Consider the following 21,141-nt stretch of genomic DNA (forward strand, 5'->3'; position numbering starts at 1 on the left):
CTGTGAGTTATACCGTATTGACTAATTGCAGAGTAAGGTACTTCTCAACATGAATAAGGGGGAAAAGTAAGGACGTATGTAAGGTAGAAAAATAAAACCTCAATGAATAACACATGCAGGGTGTGGTATTTTTGTGAGCGCTGAATAACAATTTTATTCTTACGTGTCTAGCAAGTAAAAACTCTCAGTAAGAATTAGTCCAGTCGATGTTAATCTTTAGTGCTTTTTCAGTTTAGCTGTTCAATATAATATTTTCCTTTGTACTAGAAAATGGCAACTTTTAAAAGTACTTTAGTGGCAAAGTTCCATTAGTCGTATACCACACATGCCTTAAATTGCATTGTAGTCAAGTCCTTTTCTGTTGTTGTTGTAAAATAGTTATGAATCATGAGCATTTTGATTGGTAGTGTGTTGTTTTTATTTTATTTATATATATAATATATATAATTATAATAAAAAGTAGGTTACTTTTTGTTGACTTCTATACATTTCTGTGCTCCATTGGCATGGAAAATGTTTGCTGTGGTCCTGTTTTATAGTGTTTTCCTTTTACTGTCTGTGTAGTTACTTGTTTGTTTTTTAAATGTGAAAATGGAAGCCCTTTGTAGTCTTCATTTCTCCGTTGTTAATGTATGCATGTTCTCCAGTGCTATATAAAATTACCTTTCCCTCTGTCCTTGAAAATTATCGTATTTGTTTTAAAAGACTAAAATAGTAGAGGCTAATACTGTTCGGAGTGTTGTTACTGTATTAATTAGTGTATAGTATAAAACAATTAATATGAATAACTAACTGGAAGGATGTGTGGGTAGTTTTTTTCCCTTTAGTTTAAACCCAGAAAGCACATGGAGCTTCTTAGTTATGCAGAGATACTGCACTGAAAATTAGTATAGTATATTTACTGAAGTTAACCATCCCTACTTATTTGGTTTAAGAAAAGAACTTTGAGGCTACATTTTCTTCTCTAGCAAAGACTTACTGGGTCCTACACAGAGACACTTCATTGAGGCTGTCGTATTTTACCATGATCATGATTGGTTGTTTGTACCAAATAGGCTTCTAGATTCTTGGCAAAATCAAAGGCTGTTCCCAAAAATATCTTATTTATGGCCATTAGCAAACTTGTGTTACAGGCTTTTTGTGATGATTACTGCAGTAATGTCTTTTCTATCTTGACTGTGGAACACTTCAGCCACTGCTTCTCAGGAAAAACAAATAGATTTCACCATCAGACAATCAGGGTACTGGAGAAAATAGGGAATAGTTCATTCCTTTTGCAGATGTAGTGGTGATCGCCATTTCCCAAAATAAGTCAGACTATTTACATTACCTCCCACAGTGGATGGTACCAGTTTACTTCCTGCTACTTAACTTTAAGTTGTCCGGAATGGCATTTTTGGTGTCACTTGTGTCACTTTTTGCAGACACCAGTGATATTTGTTTATTCATATCTATAGATTAAGATTAAGCTGGACAAAAAGCCATTCATGAATTTTGTTTGAATTGGCATTGTTTTAGAGGTAGGTCATATAAACTTCTAGGTACAAATTCAGCCTGGTGCAACTCTGTTGCCTTTAGTGGAGTTAAACATACTTACCATATGGTGAAATTTTGCCTCATTCTAATATATGAGAGAGTAACAGACACTGGCTGAAGAACTGCATAAGCTTCTTGGAATAAGAATTCACACTGGCCCACTCCATTTCAACTTTCAAGTGAATTATTTGAGTAACAGGTTCATAAAGGTCACTCATTGAATGATCATTTGATGTATAATATAGATATTCCACTCAGATTTACACACGTAATAACCAATCAGGTGGTCTGATTTAGGAGCATTATTGTACTGCAAAATAAAATGCACGTCCCACTTATTTCATTCTCTTCTCCCCTTTTGCTGATTAGTGTAAACTGAATTTCATGCTATTCAGCCCAGTTAGTTAACACATGATATGTCTGTCTAAAATTTTGGCAGATTGCAATAAAAGTACTGTAAGTTTGCACTATTTTTTTTTTTACTAGTTCCGTGGTATTACACTACAACCATGGGGTTCGTTTCTGCCTAGCTATATCCCCCTCCCCTCATATCGTTATACTCATCAAGGTGCAGAAAAACAATAGAGAAAAAAATCCCCAATTTACATGTTTAAATGTTCTATTTAAATAACTTGAAAGGAATATGGCCTATTTAGGACCCTGTAGCATCCAAATAAAAATACTAGTTTGTTTCATACTAGATCTTTCTTCTGAGACCTTTCTGAGCCTTCCATTATCTTTGAAATTGGCTTTGCTAGAGCTAAAAGATAGAGGTCACAGAAGAAACTTGGAAGAACCTCCCCCCCGCCCCTTTTTTTTTTTTCTTGCTCACAGCATTTTACAAACTAAATTTTTCACTAGCGCTAATGGGACTATGAAAAGAAGTTAGGTCTTGCAACTTCCTGTGCGACTGACTGCATCCCACTGCTCCCATTTCCTTTCTTCTCCCCTTTCCTCCCTGTGAGCAAGTCTCAAGTGGGCAGGCAGAAAAGAGTGAGAAGCAGTGAGACAGGCGCCACCCTTTCCCTCAAAATGCACTGGCCAGTAGAGCTAACTGGGTATGGGGGCAGATAAGATGCACCCTTTCTTGGTTGCTGTAAATTACTTCCCTCCTTCCACCCCGGAAGTATCTTGCTGGTGTTCCTGCATGGATGGCACTAGGCCTGAACCTCTGTTTAGCTCTAACTCTTAGAAATTAGAGATGGAAAAGCTCTATCACATTGTCTGATTTCTTCCTATCTTAGTGCAGGATGGTAAACTCCCTGAGGTAGGAGCTATGTCTGTCTTTATATTCTTTCTGAAACAACATATAGAGTCAGTACTCACCAAATAATACAATATGTTTTCTAGGGCTTCCTTTATATTTAAGTTTGCTGTAGTGGCGAAGCTTCCACTTTGGGGGTAAAATGTGAAGGAGCGAATTTGAAGTGCTGTAGGAATCCTTGACATCATCGTTGCATAGTGTACCTCTTGCATGGATGTCCCTGTATTCTGCATGGCTTTCGACACCCATTTACAAAAGTAGATTCCGGGAATGTGTCATCAAATTCTAAATCCAGTATTCTGTGCTGTACGTTTTATTTATTTAAAAATAAGTATTCCAGTTGATTTAATGCTTATGAAAGGGAGGGAATGATACACTATCTATACATAGTTCAAACAAGATCTGTACAAGTTTTACCCACAAAATTCTCCGAAGGCACTTCAAGTCTGATGAGAAATAGGCTTCATATTTATGGACTTCTTTTGAGCTGCAGCTGCCAGTCATGTCAAGTCTGTTGTAGTTTTATGATGCAGATGCCTACCAAAGATTAGGATAAAATCACCAAAATAATATTACATGTTACTTACTTGAACCGAAGTACCTAGATCTGAAAGACATGGTCTGATCCTGCATTCATTGATATCCATAAGAACGCTCCCATGGACTCAGTGACTACAGGATCGAGACTGATCGTACTAAGCCACCAACCACCTTGTTCTCCGGGTAACTCTTGACACAAATGTTGCTCTTTTTATTCTTTGTTTCATTTTTAATCTTTTTTTTAATTTAAGTAAGTTAAATATAGGCATATGATAAAAGATGGACATTATATAGCATTGTTTATAACATAACTCTGGAGGCTGCCTGGAGAACAGATGTGTAAAAACATAACTTTAATATTGCTTTTTATATTTATCAGAAGAGAGATTATGCTATTAAGGGGGGAAATTTGTGAAGTCTACTGGCTTCTGCAGGTTTTGGATATTTCATATATTTTAGATTGTATTAGGGCCAGGACTGTCATTTTGTCAGTTTGTAAAGTACCTAGCAGAATGGGGCCCTGTCCTGGTTGGCCTGTAGGCATAAGTGCTGCATACGTTTAATGAGGAGTTCCCCTGTTATAATTTCCATAAAAGATATCATTTTTTACTATGATGAGCTCCCAGGACTTGAAAGTGCATTTAGTGAATGGAATATTAGTGGAAGTCTTCCAGTCCAAAGTGATTGCTACTCTAGCAATGAGAAATAGCTCTGTGGAGAGAGGCCAAAAAGGATGAGTATTCACAATACATTATATCCGTTATCGCAACCAAAAATGCTAATCCTAGGTAAGTGTAGTAGAGCGTGGTCGGGGCTCGACCCTCCTTGAGGGGGGAGGGGAGCCACACCAGTTTGCCTCACTCCTTCTGCTTCGGGCCCGTCCCTTGCTGCGGGGTTGAGCACGAGAGAATAGTACATAAGTACACCCCGGCCCTTGGGCGGCGCGGGGCAGCACACAGTCCATGCTCAGGCCTTTCAGCAGGGGCTGAGCAACAAGGTAGAGGAGACGGGCTCCTCAGATCAGGGGAGGGGGAGTCTGCCACCCTTGGAGGGGTGGCAGGGGGAACGCAGGCCCTCCCACTCCACTGCGTTCCAGCCCGGGGCCCTGGCAGCTGTTAACGCAGCTGACGGTCAGTGGGGAATCCTGACCGAAACACACTGCCATTGGCTCAGGTGAGCCTGCAGCCTGACTGGGGTCGGCTGCCCCGGGCCACTTCCAGCCTCCCCCTCGCTGGGTACCTGCCCTCTGCCAGCGTCGTCCGGGGCATCCCAGACCATGGGTCCCTCAGGGTGTCCGGCGTCGGGAGATCCAGTCCACTCCTCGGGGTACTGGGGTTCAGGAGGTCCGATCCACTCCTCGGGGTGTCCGGCGTCGGGAGGTCCAGTCCACTCCTCGGGGTACTGGGGTTCAGGAGGTCCGATCCACTCCTCGGGGTACCGGGTGTCGGGAGATCCAGTCCACTCCTCGGGGTACTGGGGTTCAGGAGGTCCGATCCACTCCTCGGGGTGTCCGGCGTCGGGAGGTCCGATCCACTCCTCGGGGTACCGGGATTCAGGAGGTCCGATCCACTCCTCGGGGTACCGGGATTCAGGAGGTCCGATCCACTCCTCGGGGTGTCCGGCGTCGGGAGGTCCGATCCACTCCTCGGGGTACCGGGCGTCGGGAGGTCCGATCCACTCCTCGGGGTACCGGGCGTCGGGAGATCCGATCCACTCCTCGGGGTACTGGGGTTCAGGAGGTCCGATCCACTCCTCGGGGTACCGGGCGTCGGGAGATCCAGTCCACTCCTCGGGGTACCGGGCGTCGGGAGATCCAGTCCACTCCTCGGGGTACCGGGCGTCGGGAGGTCCGATCCACTCCTCGGGGTACCGGGCGTCGGGAGGTCCAGTCGGCTCCTCTGAGTGCTGGCCCCAGGAGAGGTCAGGCCAGTACCCCTCTGGGTACCGGGCAGGGGGTAGGCCGGGCCCAGCGGGAGCTCGGGCCCTAGCGTCTGCTCTCTTTGGCCACCTCCCTCTAACTGAGCCCTGGGGCCGGGCTTCTGTACTTCCTGTCCCGCCCCTTGACTTCCGGGGGGGGGAGGGGACAGGTGGCGGTGGCCTTGGACTTCCTGTCCCGCCCCTTGACTTCCAGGGGGCGGGGACAGGCGGCGGGGGCTCCGCCCACGGCCGTGCCCTTTCTGGCCTGTTCTCCTCAGGAGTGCGGGGGAGTGGGGCCCCCTTGCTACAGTAAGATTAATTGGTGCTTCAAAGATAGAAGAAGAGTGAAGTGAAATAAGCTTCCAGAAATATTTAGCAACTGGACAATACTACCACATTATCAAGATTTTCCACTGTAAATTCTGTGTGTTCCATCTCAGTTCCTTTACTACAATCCTTGTTAAATGAGCATCTTCTCCCCTGAGTTACTCCACAGATGTAAAAATTTCTCCGAGAAGGGTGCTCCATAGGTATTTTCAAGATTCTTTAGTTTTCACCCTACAGGTTAAACGATGGGTAATAGCTCTTCACCCGTATCTAAGTTGTTTGGGACATTTAAAGAGTTTAAAGGTTAATCTATCTGGTCAAAGTCCATGGGGAAAACACTACAGGAGCCAAAACTGGCTCAGAGTTTACTCTGGGGTGAGGAGGGATATTTGTTGTCTCAAACGAAAGGTAAGTACCTAATAGGAAGCGTAAAACCATTAGACGCGGCTAATGCTAGAAAGCTGCCTTATTAACTTGCTTTAGAGCTTTTTCCCCTTCTCTCTTGGTAAAATGCCACCATGAAAACACCTGAGCTGATTCAGTTACTTTTCAGTTGTTCTCTCAGAGTTAATCGTAGGCTGAACTTACAAAGTGATATGGAAAATTAAATTAGTGATGAAGGTCTGCTGCTCTTCCTCCTGGACCTCACCAGCAGGGTTATCCTCACCATCTTGTTTGTTTTGGAAGATGGTGGTAATACTTTCTGATTTGGGTGAATTTTCTGATACTTATTCACTTGTATTGGCCAACCAAGCAGCCTTTTTTTTCTCTCTTCCCTTTTTCCTGAAATTTCAAGGGGAGGGAAGCTGCTACATTTGCTGTCCAAAATCTTCCTTGATGCTGGGGCTCTTTAGAATATTAAAAAAATGTATCAAATAGTCTGATTTGATTTGATTTTCATTAAATTGGTGGGGTTTTGGTCACCTTTGGAAGATAACCAAAAGATTCCAAACTGTTTTGAGTACATGCACTAGCAGTTTGGTTTTTGGAAATGCACTGGTCAATTTTTTTTTTGTATGTACTTAATTGTTGTTTTTCCTGCTACCCACATTTTGTTCTTGGCTTCGGAGAAGCATGTCATGTAGGCATACAGCAGAAGAGAATTACAATTTCTTACTTTGGAAAATGTGCCTTTTTTTTTTTTTTGCAACTACTGGGAAGAAATTAGTAACATCAATCTAGCATCCTACCTAGTTAACTACCCAATCTATTCTTTATTTCGAGGGGAGGTTATTAAGGTCAGTTTTTGTTTGTCCTCTGTTTTTCATAACCTTTCCAATTCTGCAGAAGTTTTATACTGTCACTGAGGAGGAAGAAGTTTCAATTAGAGAGGGGGAGATGACATTTATGACGCACATGTATGCTGTGGGCAGACTTCCTAAGTGTTTGTCTGCAGATTGGTAGACAGAGAGGCTATAATAAGTTTATTTTTTAAGGTAAATGACTGGAAGATGTCAGAATGATACTGATGACTGACAGTTTAGCTTCCATTTGTTAGGGATTTTAATCTTGGATTTGTTTTTCAAAATGGTTTCTGAATTAAATTAGATAGTTTTCATGTTCCAGCAGGGTTAAAATACAACCAATTTCTGGCTCAAAAACAAGAATATACAATATTATAGCTGTAATTTTAATTTATCAAGCAATTCAGGATATGAAAGAGAAAAGGCTTATTGTTCACACTGTCCAGATATGGATCTTTTATTGTAATTGATTTGAGTAGAATCAGGACCTGTCTACCTGGTGGGGTAATGCGCATTAATTGGTCTATGTGAGCCCTGCAGGTGCACTTTAATGTAATGCTGTGTGAAATAGTGCTATGTTAAAGCACACTAGGGAATTTTTAGCATGCACCTGCAGGTTCTGCACAGACCAAGGGATGTGCAACATGCTGATGGTTTTTAGAAATCACACCCCAGTAGAGCGTATTATCCTACTGTGTAGACAAGCCCTCGGTAATACATTTTATATGATTTTCCCCAACTGTTGGGAGTTTAAACACCAAGAAATGTCCTTCACACTTCACAGAAATAAGTAAATACATGATCTGTGGCCTAAAAAGCTTACACTACAAGGCCCCTATCCTGCAAACAGAGTAATTTTACATGTGACTAGTGCCATTAGGGAAGTTTCTAAGTTTTAACCATGTGAGAACATCGAGAACTACAAGAAACATCAAAAAGCCAGTGGAACAAATTCCAAAAATAGGTAATTTTTGAATACTTCCAACTTTTAACCAATTCAGTGGAAACACTTAAAACATTCACACAAATCACATCTAGAACCCTTTAGAAAGTGGTATTGTGTGAGAGAGAAATATTTGGCTTCTTTCATCAAATCATGGGAATAAGTCCCCACTTTAATTGTACTTTCCAACACAACTTCAACTGTGGTGCTGGGACCAGCCCCTTCATAACTGAAACTCTACACTGCATGTGAAGAAAAACTCACTGGAACATTTATCTCACATCATGGTAGGATTAATTATATTGTGTTTAAATGTAACTTGGTAATCTGAACCAAGATGTTGCCGTAAACAGCTTGTTTTATTTGGCTGTTGCACTGTTGTTGCTGGCCCAGTCTCAGTGAACTAGTCATTTTTATACATCCTGTTTGCTTACCTTCAGAATGAACATCATCTAAAAAATTCTGTGTACTGAAGATTTGGCTCAGCTAGCATGAGTCAGCCTACAGAATATATTGGATGGAAGATGTCTTTGATTCCTTTATCCTTCAGATTCTTAGCTTTTTTTTTCTTTTTTTTAAGACTGAGCTATCCTCTGATTTGTAATCATCATCAACTATTTTCCTAATATTAGCAGAGAAGAGCAAAGAGGTCACTGTCTTGGAGTGAAGGGGCGGAATTAAAGGAGCTTTAAAGATTAGAGCCCCTTGTACTGGATCAGTGTTCATGGAGTTGCTTTGGCATGCAGAAGAGCATAATGCAGTGTAATTTGAGAGAGTTTATTGTCCTCATTTACAGAAGTCTTAATACTGTATTGAGTGGAGGTTTCTAATGACAGTGATCTTTTTAAATGCCTGGGGAGTTTTCAAAGTTTTAGTTGCAAATCTTTGGGGAGAGATTTTTATTTCTCTTCCCTTCCTGCATCCCCCAAACAAGAGTCATTTTTTCACTGGAAGGATTGCTGCTACAAATAGCTATGTGAAGTTAGCTGAAGGGGAGATGAATCACAACAAAAGCTTTCCTAAAAACAAAATCTTAAGAAGTGACATTTTAAAGACATTGATGAGAGTTAAGTATTCAAAATGTAAAAGAGTTCAGTATTTTTCAGTGTATTCAGCTAATATAAAAAACCCTTCAATGTGGTAAAACTGATTTTGGTTTCGTAAAGCCCCATATTCGTTTTTTCTCAGCATTTTTGATAAGAAAAACAAGGAGTGCCTCTTAACGTTCTAGGTCAAAGTACAGGTGTGCTGCTGTAGAAATTGCTTTTCGTGTTTGGGATGAGGGGTGGAGTAGCCTTTGATGTTTGGCCCCACCTTGATTACCCTGCCTGATACAGCATCCCTGTCCAATACCTAATATACACAGAGAAGCACAAAGGAGAATAATCATCATTACAGATGGGATTGTGAAATGTTGTCGTGCATCTTCAGTGGTGTCTTTAAAATATTGTGTAATTAGTTCTCATGAAAGCTGCTGGGTTGACAGCTCTATAAATTGACATCTTCTATTCACAAAATACCTGCAGCACAGGCAGTGGTAATCAAAACTTCCCTGTGTTGCCCCCATAATATGCCTTACTTATTTTCTGGAGGGAATAGCCTTTAGAGGGAGGGGAAAGTTTATTATTTTCTATTCATTTGCACAGTTGCTCAAGTTTATATGGTGTTTTACCAACAAATCAAAAGACAAAGGTCCCTGAGTATGTTGCATCCTAAATTCACTTTACATGACCACGCAGTCTTCATCAGTTGCCAGCAATGGGTGCTAATTGTGATGTTGTAGAGCAGGGGTTCTCAACCTTTTTCTGTATAATTCCTCCCCCTCCCACCTGCTATTAAAAAAAAAAAAAAAAAACTCACAAGGCCCACCTGTGTCACAACAACTAGTTTTCTGCATATAAAAGCCAGGCCTGGCATTAGGGGGTAGAAAGCAATGCAATTACCTGTGGCATCATACCACAGGGTGCCCCCAGGAAGCCAAGTTGCTCAGGGGTCAGTGTCAGTCCCAGGTGGAAGGGCTCAGGGCCCCAGGCTTCAGCCCCATATGGTGGGACTTTAGCTTTCTGCCCTGGACCCCAGTGAGTCTAACACTGGCCCTGCTTGGCGGACCCTGCGAAGCCTGCTTGCAGGCCCCCCCAGGGGTTCCTGGACCTCTGGTTGAGAACCACTGTGATAGAGGACAATGCTGCTTGTTTGTTTTGTGATATGGGCAGTCGCCACTAAGAGCTAGATTGAGACCACCAGCTCTTCTCGCTTCATAGAGAAACTCGGCCATGCTGCTCCAGCCTAGGTCAGGTTTGAACCGCTTTCCTAGAGGTGAAAGGCTCTGCTTCTGAGACTCAGGATACATCCAGTACTCCTTTGGTAAAGTACCTTGATGTATCTTGGCATAATATAGATTGCTGTTGGAGTGACTAGGAGAGTTAATAATTTTGCTCTTAGTACAATTGTTGAAGCAGATTGTTTGTTTTTCTTGTTCATATCAGTAGGAGTTGCCTAACTTTTGAAAAAGAAAGTTACGCCCACTTCTCTTAGTGCCACCATCTGAAAGTGCACTTCCCACCAGGTCCTCTTTGAAACATTATGTTTTAAAATAAAGGGTTTTTTATATATATATATATATATATATATATATATATATATAAAATATGCAATTTCTGAGCCTACTGCAGAAGTATTCATCTTACAGGAAAGTGGCAGTAGCTTCATACAAGGGATACAATGCTTACATTTGGTTCTTCTCAGAGATGTCGCTGGGTCATGTTGCAGTATATGGCATGGTGTTCTTGTTGAATTCTTTATTTTGGGACACTTTAACTCATCAGTAATTAGAAAATGACCATGACTCCAGAGAAAATAAAGAGCAAATTTAAAGCCCTTTGACTGCTCATTTTTTCCATGCTATGTATATGTTTCAGCCCTGTTTCCTGCTAGTTATAAACAAGATTGTGACTTAAGCCACAACCCTTGCAGGAGTGGGTGTTGCAGAGCCACCCTGCAGCTCATGTAGCAAGTAAGAAATTTTTGGCAGACTTTAGCTAGAATTCCTCCTAGAACTCCCTGGGATTATACTCTGCCAGACCAGCTCCACCACCTTTCGGTAGGAAGCAATATGCATTTCCTCCTTCCTCCTGTGTCCAGCCAGCCTCTTCTGGTCAGTCAGAGACATGATCCTGCCCTCGCTGCACTCCAAGTTTTGAGATGGCTAGTAGTTGCACTGTTCTATCCATGCCTAAGGAAAGCACTGTAATGACCGCTGTTTAGAGATACAAGTGAAGGGTTCCTGGCATTCTTCTGTCTCTCCTGTTCTATATACAGCAGTGCATATCCAGCTCCAGTGTGGCCCTAAAATTAAAAACTGCGTGAAGGAGGCAAGCAATCTGACTTCATCTTGGAATAGTGTTTGCAACTAGTGTGTAAAACTAGTTTCACCACCTGACTTCCGCAAAGACCCACTTCTTCCACCAGACCCAGAATCTTAAAAAATGAAAAGACAAATAGGCTGATGTAGGAAGGTTAAATAATCGAAAGCAGTCCCTGTCTCTGGGCCTTCCAAAGCATCTTGCCTGTTAGTAGCAAATCATCAGCTGATGTAAATTATATTATCATAACTCCATTGAAGTCCGCTCCTCTATCTTTTTGGATTGTAAATTCTCCAGGGCAGGTTCTTCTGTCTTGATATTTGGGACTTGCGCAGAATTGAGCACACTCGACAATTAACAAACAGCAAATAAGAATAATTATTAAAATGAACAGGCAACTTGTTTTTCTATCTTCCTCTAGATCCTAATAGTTTATTAATTCAAAGCATGAAGGAAGAAAGAAGGTGGGACCCATGTAATGTACATAGGAAACTTAGTTGGGACTCTGGAACAGAAAGTGCTTTCATAAGCCTCTAGCTTTTCCATCAGGGTGATTGGAAAGTTTTGGGGGTTTAAGGAAGTAAAAGCTCCAGTTGTAGAATAGATATGTTGCTAGTTCTAGGGGAAGTTCCATTGCCTGCGTTATGCAGAAGCTCAGACTAGGTGATCACAATGGTCCCTTCTGGCCTTGCAGTCTGTGAATCTATAGTTAGTGAGACAATGGCCACAAATGTAGAAAGCTTCAGTTTCACACATTAAATACCTTATTCTTGCAAAAACCTCGTTATTGTTATTTTGAGAGGTTGGATATTTGCAAATGTCAAACATATCTAATGTCCTTCTCTTCCCTCCTTTTCTTTTCACATCAATGATAATACCTAACACAGTCTTTGCTGTTAGTTGGTATTGAAACCTGCATGTCCGTGAAAAGATCTGTCCTTGAAATATGAGGCCTGCTTTTAAGTTCCTGTCATCTCAAAATGGCAGCTCCAAAATGTTGGCACTTAGCATACACTATAGTTAGCTGATTTACTGTGCTTTTATTAGTATTTTTGATATGGCCTCTTTCATGTAATTGTTTCTGAGCATGTTGGGTTATTTCACCATGATATACAGTTAAAACATTCTCTATGGTCACACATTGTGTTATTGCCAGTCTTTAATTTGACATTACAAAGGTGTGATTCATATTGTTTCAAGGTTTGTTTTGAAAAGCTCTAGTTAACATTGGGCATATCTTCATAGCGTACATAGCACAGAGACATTAACGTGTGTGATTTTTGTGACAGATGTGAAAGTGGTGCCAGCCAGATTTCATGTGGCTGTTTGAAGTAAATGTTTAATGAATAGCCTGTTTTGTCAGGCCATTATTTTGTTCCTATTTACATAAGCATTATTTCTGCTTATGGGTTGCAAAATATGTTGAACAGTTGAGGGAATTTAATTTTTTGTTATACACTGTGACAAGTTTGCCTGAACTTTTTGTGTCCATAGTGACACAGCCACTGTTGTCTGGTAACTGTGTGGAAATATTGTCTATTTAATAAGGACCACTGAGTCATCTTGTGTTATATAGTGTCCTGTCATTAGATCCTTTGCATCTTCCTGATATAACACTGCCTGACTGAGTGCTGGTGGGACTTCCTCACACAGGGCAAAATCCAGCTGTGGTGTATGTGAATCCCAATCCCATGGAAATCACTGGGCCAAATATTGCAATAATATACATTTTGGCGGCATTGGCTATGTATTGGGTGTAAGTGATAAAGTAATGTAACATGCACCAGTGTGGAAAGTGAATGTAACATACATGCCAATGAGAAGAAATGTGGTGTGTATTGGGCAAAAGAATTAACGAGAGGATATAGGACAAGCATGTGTGACTGCTTTGCACATCATCAGGTGAGCACTGATCCAGAAACCACACCTTTTGGGTCTGTTATATTTTTTACAAAATTACTTGGTTTTTACTCAAATTCGGTCAACAGGAAGCAGAGTGCATTCATACCCATAGATCACTGTTACTCCTGACCTAGGCACTGCTCCATCAAAGCACTTCAGCATGTGTTTTACATTAAGCATGTGTGTAGCACCAAAGACTTCAGGGGGACTTAAGCACTTGCTTCACTTTTACCATGTGAGTAAGTACTTTGCTGCATCTGCATGTCTAGGGGTGGACCCAAACCCCATTGAAGTGAATGGAATTATTTCCGTCAATTTCAATAAGATTTGTATCTGGCCACTATTTCCCTATATACTAGTTACAACTATGAACTTTCAGTGAAATGAAATGAAGAGTTCATCTGCCAGCTAGTAGAAACTTGTGGGGCTTACTACTGCCTCCTCTTAGGTATTTCTATTTGCTACTTCCTTGATAAACCTCCTTTCTAGCCACTTAGGGTGAAATCCTCTCCCCTCTGAAATCAGTGAGAATTTTTCCATTAACTTCAGCTGGGCCAGGATTTCATAGTATGTAAATTACATGCACTTTACATATCCCTGAATATCAACATGGTGCATTGTAGTCTACTTTTCCTTTTTCTCTCTTACAGCCAGTTCTTTGATCAGTTTACAGGCAGTATGTAGTTTTGTAAATACATTTCCATTTACCTCTTCTCTGAATTTGGTTTATCAGAATTCAACAGGATCATGTAAGAACATATCCTACAAACACATAGTGATGTGATCCCAAAATAAATTAAAAAATTTCTAATTTTCCTACAAGTTAGTCTTGCAAGACCACAAATGAGATTTGTAAAATTTGGCATTTTTCTACTAATTTTAAGACAAATAGCGTATTAGCGAACCTAATTTATGACAACTCTGTAGTCATATTACAAAATGTTTTTTGTTTGTTTTAGATTAATTAAGGAAAGGAATGAAGTTACCAAGGGTTTTGTTATGATGATGCCAAAAAGTCATCTTGATGTTTCACAGAAAAATAAGAGACACATTCCCTACCCTTAAGAATTTACATTTTAGATGGAGAAAAGTGAGATGAAACAAAAAGGAATAGGGAACTAGGTGCACAGTTACAGATACAAGCTCATGAGTTACTTGGCAGCTCAGCATGTCTTGATAGTGTGGTGTTCTTTAACTATTAATTTATTGGGGGTGGGGAAGGGGGAGATCAATAGTTTGTGTTTTTATTGTTTAAAATTAAAATCACTTTGACATTTTAAAAGAGAAGTATAATAGGGAACGTTCTTCTGAAAAGACATTGTCAAGGGAGTTTTCATAATAAAATAATGGTTTTACATACTTACTCATCATATCCCCCTGGAAGCTTGAGAATGAAAACTCTCTTTCCCAGTGCTCTCCCCACCCCCTTTTTCACTTGCATTCTGGTTTGTTATTATAGGGTTACTCATGAGTGTTGTGCTTTTGGCATTGATATATTTTTCAGAAAAAAGAGAATTGAAGCATTTGTTTTGAAAAAAGAAAAACACATTTAAAGAATTACATGGACTTTGCAAACAGATATAAGAAAATGAAAGGTAGGTCAAATTTCGGGCCTACAAACTTGATAGTGTCCCTTTCATTTTAACGTCGATGCTTTGACAAAAATTAATGATTCTTGTAGTTACATTAAAAAATGGCAGACAAATGTAAAAATAATATTGTTAATCTAAATAGTGTTTTTCTTCTATTTCTTCTATCTATGTTGTTTTTAAATGCCAATGAATGGCTGCAAATGATAACCTAATTAGACATCTCCCTTTAAATGTGTGATCTGACTACTTCACTTATAGGGTTTTTTATATATATATTTATATAATATATATATAAGTTGCTGAGAAAGTGCTTAAAATAAAGGATCAGTGACTAAAATACAGATGGTCTGTCCAGGATCCAGAGAATTTTTCATTTTAGCATCAACATTTACGTCTACCTTTCATTTTATGTCACGAAAAAGCCCTAGCTGAAAATTGGTGTACAAGGTCTTCGTTCAGGAATGATGGTGTGTGTGTGCATGTTGGGATTTTTGTTTAACAAATTTTGGGTGGCTTATCCATTTGTTAAATTACCAGAGAATAAGAAAAATAATTGCTGTGGATTTCTCTTAAGGGCTGGATAGCTGATTTGTAGGGCACAACTACCAGGGGAATGAAGGGAATTGGGCATGAGATGCCTTCCCCTCCAAACTTAGTGCCAGAGCGGGTGATCAGGTCATTAATCCCCAAGTCTGTGTGAAGACCCAAGCAATCACTCACATTGTTTGTGTATTAGGTTGACCCTGGGTCAGATTCTGTAATTGAAAACTGGCTTCACACTAGATTTGAATGTGTTTTTTTTAAATAATCATTCTAATATTGAGTTCTAAAAGACACTGTTATGTGTCCATATGTAATCGTTACTCTTCACATGTTTAGCGACTGTGCATGGGTATCCATATTGTACTCTAGTGTTATTTCTCTTTCATTTCAGTAAAACATGAACAGTTGTTGACATAATTGCCTTGTAGTGGTGCTGAAACTTTGGCCTCAATGATCTGATGTATTGACAAGACAGACTTGTGTCAGTGATTGCGGGATTGTGGCCTGTTGAATTTAGAGCTGTTAGCAGAAGAATGTTTTCTTAAATACATTAGAGAGCATTAAGGGCCTGACTTATACCCACCAAAACCAACAGATTCAGAGTTAAGTCTTCTCACTCCATCTTTAATGCACACCACTGTGTCTGGCTTCTCCAGCCCCGTATGGTACAGGAGATCACAAACTGTCCTCAGAACGCTACAACACCTAGGCAAAAAGTTTATCACATAACTGCTCTGAACATTCTGGGTATGTCCATTTACAGCGCACCTGCTATGTTGCTGAATGTTCCATGTATGTCTTAACATTCCATTGATTTCAGTGGAATGTTAATGGATGATGGCAGCACACAGCAGGGGTGATAGAAAACTAGCAGTGAAAGGGGGAAGAGTAAGGATGCAGTGAGAAGCTTCAACTTTGAATTTCCTCGCTTTTGTGAGTATGAGTCAGACCCTTAATGTTGTTTTAATGTATTTTTTGTGTTTGATTTTTAGTAAAAATTTGAACACGATCCAGGCTACAGAGGTTGCAGTGGATAAGAAGTTTAAAAGCTTTGGTTCAAGATTACAGGAGACTGCAAGAAAAGTTAAAGACATGGAAATGAGGATCAAGTGACAGGATGCTATTTTGCCTGAGAATACTGAAGATTGTAAAGCATTGAGAAATCGAATTCATGACCCTGGAAATCAAGCTCAGATTAAGAAATGTCAGGTTGGTAGGGGTTCCTGAAAGTTTGGAGTTAGGATAAACTGAGAATTTTTTTTTGTTTTTGATCATACATTGTGAAGCTGCTGTTATCTGGGGATAGATGGTTTGAAAGTTCTTCTGCCTGTATTATGATATATATCATATACCTGGAAAAGCCAGCCAAGCAAAATTGGCTCTTAAATCTGAGTTTAATATTTTTGATTGAAGAATCCCATTTTATCCACATTCTTTTTTTGGCATTAAGTTGCATGTTTTATTTTAATACGAGCACGGAAAATATTGCTCTTGACTACACATTTTCTTTATCCTTCCACTCTGAGGGCTTGCTGCAGAGACCAGACACATGGCACACCATGACATTTCTAGATAAGAAATAGACAGAATGAACCCAAATGGTGGCAGAAATGGTTTCTTGTTCAGAAGACTGATTCATAGTGAAACCATGTTTTTCAAATGTAAACTTTAAATTGTTACTGCCACTGAGATGAAATTACTGTAAGTTCACTTAAGTGTTGAGTTATTGTCTGTAGTTCAGCGATATGGTATTTATGCTGAGAAGTTGTGCAACAGGAAATCTAGCCTGAAGTTTAGGGAGGATTTTGGCAAACAGGATTAGCTGTGTGTTCATGGTCAAGGTCACAAGTTAGACTTAAATTCTGAGGGCACTACTGGCTATACCCAGTCTGAAGTTCTGTAGAGTAGAAGTGTACTTCAAGTTATTTTTGTTACCTTTCCTTTTATATCTTGGGCCTGAGTCTGGTGTATCACTTATGCCAATGTTAAACAGGCGTAACTCAGTTACAGTCCATGGAGTTACACTGACATAAATGAAAACAGAACCAGGCCCCACGTGTATTTTTTTTTTAATGATTCCCTTTTGGAGGAATCCTTATTTTAAAAAGTGGTTTTCTGTTGCATTAACAGTTCAGTATTTTGTTAAATCTAAGATTGGCTTTTTCTGGAAAGTGATTGTAAAAATGGCATTTTCTTACTCAACCATTCTGCTCTCTGTGTTTATTCAGAGTCGTATCTGCTGTCCTACTGACAAAAAATAATTTTTATTACTTTCATATTAGTGTTGCAAAACTGTTAGAGGGACAAGGTGGATTGGATGATATCTTTTATTGGACCAGCTTCTGTTGGTGAGAGAAACATGCTTTTGAGGGCTCCTCTGAGTTATATATATTGGCTTGTTCATCATCAGTAGTTTTGGTCCAAAGTTCCAGTTGCAAGTATCTTCATTACTGGTGATGAGGTATGAGCCAAAAAGAATCCAATTTGTCTCTCAGACCTAGGTTAGGTTTGCTGGACTGGTGATTAGAAAAAACATTTTTTACTTGTTACATGACCAGTTGATAAGAGAGGCAATAAAACTGGAATCCCACAATTATTATTTGTGTAGTTCCTTTTCAAAGTGTAATTGTACTTTATTGCACTTTGGGTTACATATCAGGATACCAGCAGTGATTCTGTAAGTTACTTTACTTTGAAAGCATGGCAAAGTTCCAGGTGAATTTACAGCGAGGGCTTTCAGTGAAGTGCCCAAAAAGGATCAGTAGTTGTCAGGATAGTGGAAGTAAATTTGTAGTGGTAAGTTATATATTCATGTGGTGTTCGTGTTCTGTTAAGCACTAGCATATGATGTATTTTTAAGAAAATACTACCAATATCAAGGATAGCACATGATCCTTTGTGGATGGTGCAAATGAGTGTTAGGCTGTCCTAGATACATGATTCAAGAAGAGCCAAAAAGAAAAGATCTACATTTTGTTTCAATCATACTTAACTTTTGAACTGATCCAAGTGCATGTCTATTAAAATGAGCACTGAAATTCTTGGTGGCGTTTGCCAGAAATATCACTAAATAGAACCCTGCTGTTTTACCAAGGAGGAGACCCACTGTGATCGATAATGAAAATTGTTATTCTTGGTCCTTTCTTGAGAGAGAGGGGTTTTCATGAGCATCTCATCCACAGAGCGCCCTTGCTGGTGGATGCCTTGCCATCTCTCCTATTCTGTGAATAACACAGTGCTACTCCATTTTCTTTTCCCATACCATTGCTAAGCACCACTACCAGACCAACTTTGTTGCACCTCCTTTCATCTGTCAAGATGTTGGCTGGCCACATAATCTTATAACTCCATTGGCATGACCAGTCTGTTGGGAAGGCAATGGGACCAAACAGCTTGAGAGATCATGCTGCGATTTGCTTTTGAAAAGAGGACAAAAATATCTAGTAATATTTAAATTGAAGCCAAGAGTTGTTTCTAGATGCCTCTCAAGGAATTTTGTGCCATCTAAAAAGCATGAATATAGGAATAATTGGGAAAAGTATTAAGTGGATTTAAATTTTGCTGACTTTAATACTGCTTTTTCTTCAAAGGTAAAACTCTTTTGAGCAAGTAAATGGCTTAAATATGAAATCATACTGTAGGACTGGACTGTATATTTACAATCTACCGAGTAAGTGGCAACAAGTAGCCGCATTGCCCCAGGAACAGACCAGAGAATGATTTTTGAATCACCATTTGTTTAATGGTTTCCCTATTCCCATTTGGCACAGTGCTAGTGGGGAAGTAATCCACTATTGGTATGGGCCAGTGGTAGATACCCCTGCACAGCAACTCGGTTCTTTTGGCCAGCACCTTTCCACAAGATAGCCAGGGCTCCTCCTGTTCCCCAGCCACCTGCACAGGAGACAGAGTAGCAGTCCCACAGAGACTGCTCAACCCCCCCACACTCTGCCCCATGAAGCAAGTAACCTGTGCAGATGTGGAGGGGCAGGGACCCTCATCCCTCCTTGCTCTCTTACACTAGTTTAAGACTAATTGTTTAGCAAATGCAAAGCATATAAAATTCATACGGCAACTATAGAAATTATAATGGATACATGAGGAATTTCAAGACTGCTTCTCTTGCAGTAGTTCAAACTGTATGTACTGTAGGGGAAAAGATTACAGTATTCCCTACCTCTTGTATTCATTTTCCCTTGTCTATTGGAGAGAGTCATTTTCCTATAACTGTAATGGTTTAGTATTATTGAAGGTTACAGGAATCTTTCCTCAATTAGGTTTGCATACTTATAATTTCTATGCCATTACAAAGATTTTCAAAGTATTTTCATGATGTTTCTTAAATATTTTTTTGTTTCTAGCATCTTGGAATCTTGAAAATGAAGCCTGCATCATAACTCATTCTTTCCTTCATATATCAAAATGTATATTACTTTATCATCATACTGTTGTTCATAAGTGCTGCTATTGGTTTTGTTTTAGGAAAAAAACAAGTACTGATGCGTTTATTTTGACAAATCTCACAGAAGAATTTTAGGGAGTTCATAAATTTCAAAAAGAACCCTTTAGATCAGCATTATGAATTTTTACACCGGATCTTCAGAAAATCACACAGGATTGAATTAATCATTTCTCAGTGTGATTTCAGTCTCAGCAAATCATCTGTAAACATGAACTGAATGCATATTATGTTATTCTATAAGTTTCACTGTCACAGGCCTGCAGAGTATTTTTATCGTGCTATTTCAAGATTGCAGAGTTGTGAAATCCTGTCAGTGACACCTAACCCAAGATTTGTACAGATACTACTCGTAATGCAGTGAGGTCCTGTCTGTAGCAGATGACTGCACTCTTTCCTTGTTATTTTCAGTCTTATGCAGTTCAGGGCTTAGGATCTTGAGGCTGCTCTAGTACTTTTACTCGATGGCCTCAGAATGTAGCCACGCAAACCTATCAAGTGGCTGCTTCCCGGCATTTTCTTATTTACTTTATTTTATTGTTTGCTGCTGAGAATAAGTCGGTTCCTGATTTACTGGCTTTTATCTCTTGAAATCTTTATTTGCCACCATACAAATGTAGAGATTAATTTTCATTTGTTTTTGAAAATTGCATTTTCTTGATTTATAAATAATCCTTTTTCTCTGTTTCATTGTAGGCATTCGACCTCCGATCATGAATGGGCCCATGCACCCACGCCCTTTGGTAGCTTTGCTGGATGGCAGGGATTGTACAGTAGAAATGCCTATTCTGAAGGATGTAGCCACGGTGGCATTTTGTGATGCTCAGTCTACACAAGAAATTCATGAAAAGGTAAAACATTTCAATCACACTCCTGGCTGGCAAGTATAATATCAGTGTTTTTACAGTTACAGGAGAACATGTAAGTTACAGTATTTTGGTTAACAGTTGAAAAGATACCCAAATTGATCAGGAATTAGGCAAACTTCATATAGAGGGAAAACAGAGAGAAAAATACCTTTATTCATACACAGTGAAATATAGCCCTGGACACTGTGCCTTAGATGGGACATTGGCCTTGTGTTCATCCACTACGTATAGTAGAATTTCATTCATAGAGAGAATTACAGTAGCTGAGAAACAGTACGTATATTGTAAGTACTAGTATTATAGCATATAAATGGAGGAAGCAATAAAGATACCCCTCTCAGCCATAGGTCCCTCAAGCTTTGGGTGGGTGCGTCATGCACTGAGAACTTACACTGCAGTAAATAATTGCTGAAACAAATTTTAGCAAAAGGTTCATTAGTATTGGGGTTGGATAAATAAGCTGCTATTCCAGTTCAGGCATTCCTATCAGCCACTTAACTGGCCTCCCCCCAAAGTTCAAGAACCTGTGAGACAGCCTGGGAAGGGGAGAGGAGGCCTTCCAGGTTTGTTAAGAGATCGTTATCTAGGGCCATCACCTGGCTTGTATTCCTGTATTCCTTCTTGGGGGACTGATGTCATGGTA

General features: G+C 40.0%; 1 protein-coding gene across 7 annotated transcripts in view; it reads left to right on the forward strand.

The window, feature by feature from the left end:
• Nucleotides 1–21,141, forward strand: part of CTBP1 (C-terminal binding protein 1) — an 84,106-nt gene that overhangs the window by 17,040 nt on the left and 45,925 nt on the right. For 4 of the 7 annotated variants that reach the window (XM_050947828.1, XM_050947827.1, XM_050947826.1 and 1 more), the window contains one exon: nucleotides 20,326–20,480. In XM_050947828.1, the coding sequence (XP_050803785.1) occupies nucleotides 20,326–20,480 (155 nt within the window). Of the gene's footprint in view, nucleotides 1–14,539; nucleotides 14,631–16,162; nucleotides 16,380–20,325; nucleotides 20,481–21,141 lie in introns of those variants that run through there. The other 3 variants (XM_050947831.1, XM_050947830.1, XM_050947833.1) reach the window with 2 other exon arrangements.

The sequence above is a fragment of the Gopherus flavomarginatus genome, chromosome 3, assembly GCF_025201925.1.
Source record: "Gopherus flavomarginatus isolate rGopFla2 chromosome 3, rGopFla2.mat.asm, whole genome shotgun sequence".
NCBI lineage: Eukaryota > Metazoa > Chordata > Testudines > Testudinidae > Gopherus > Gopherus flavomarginatus.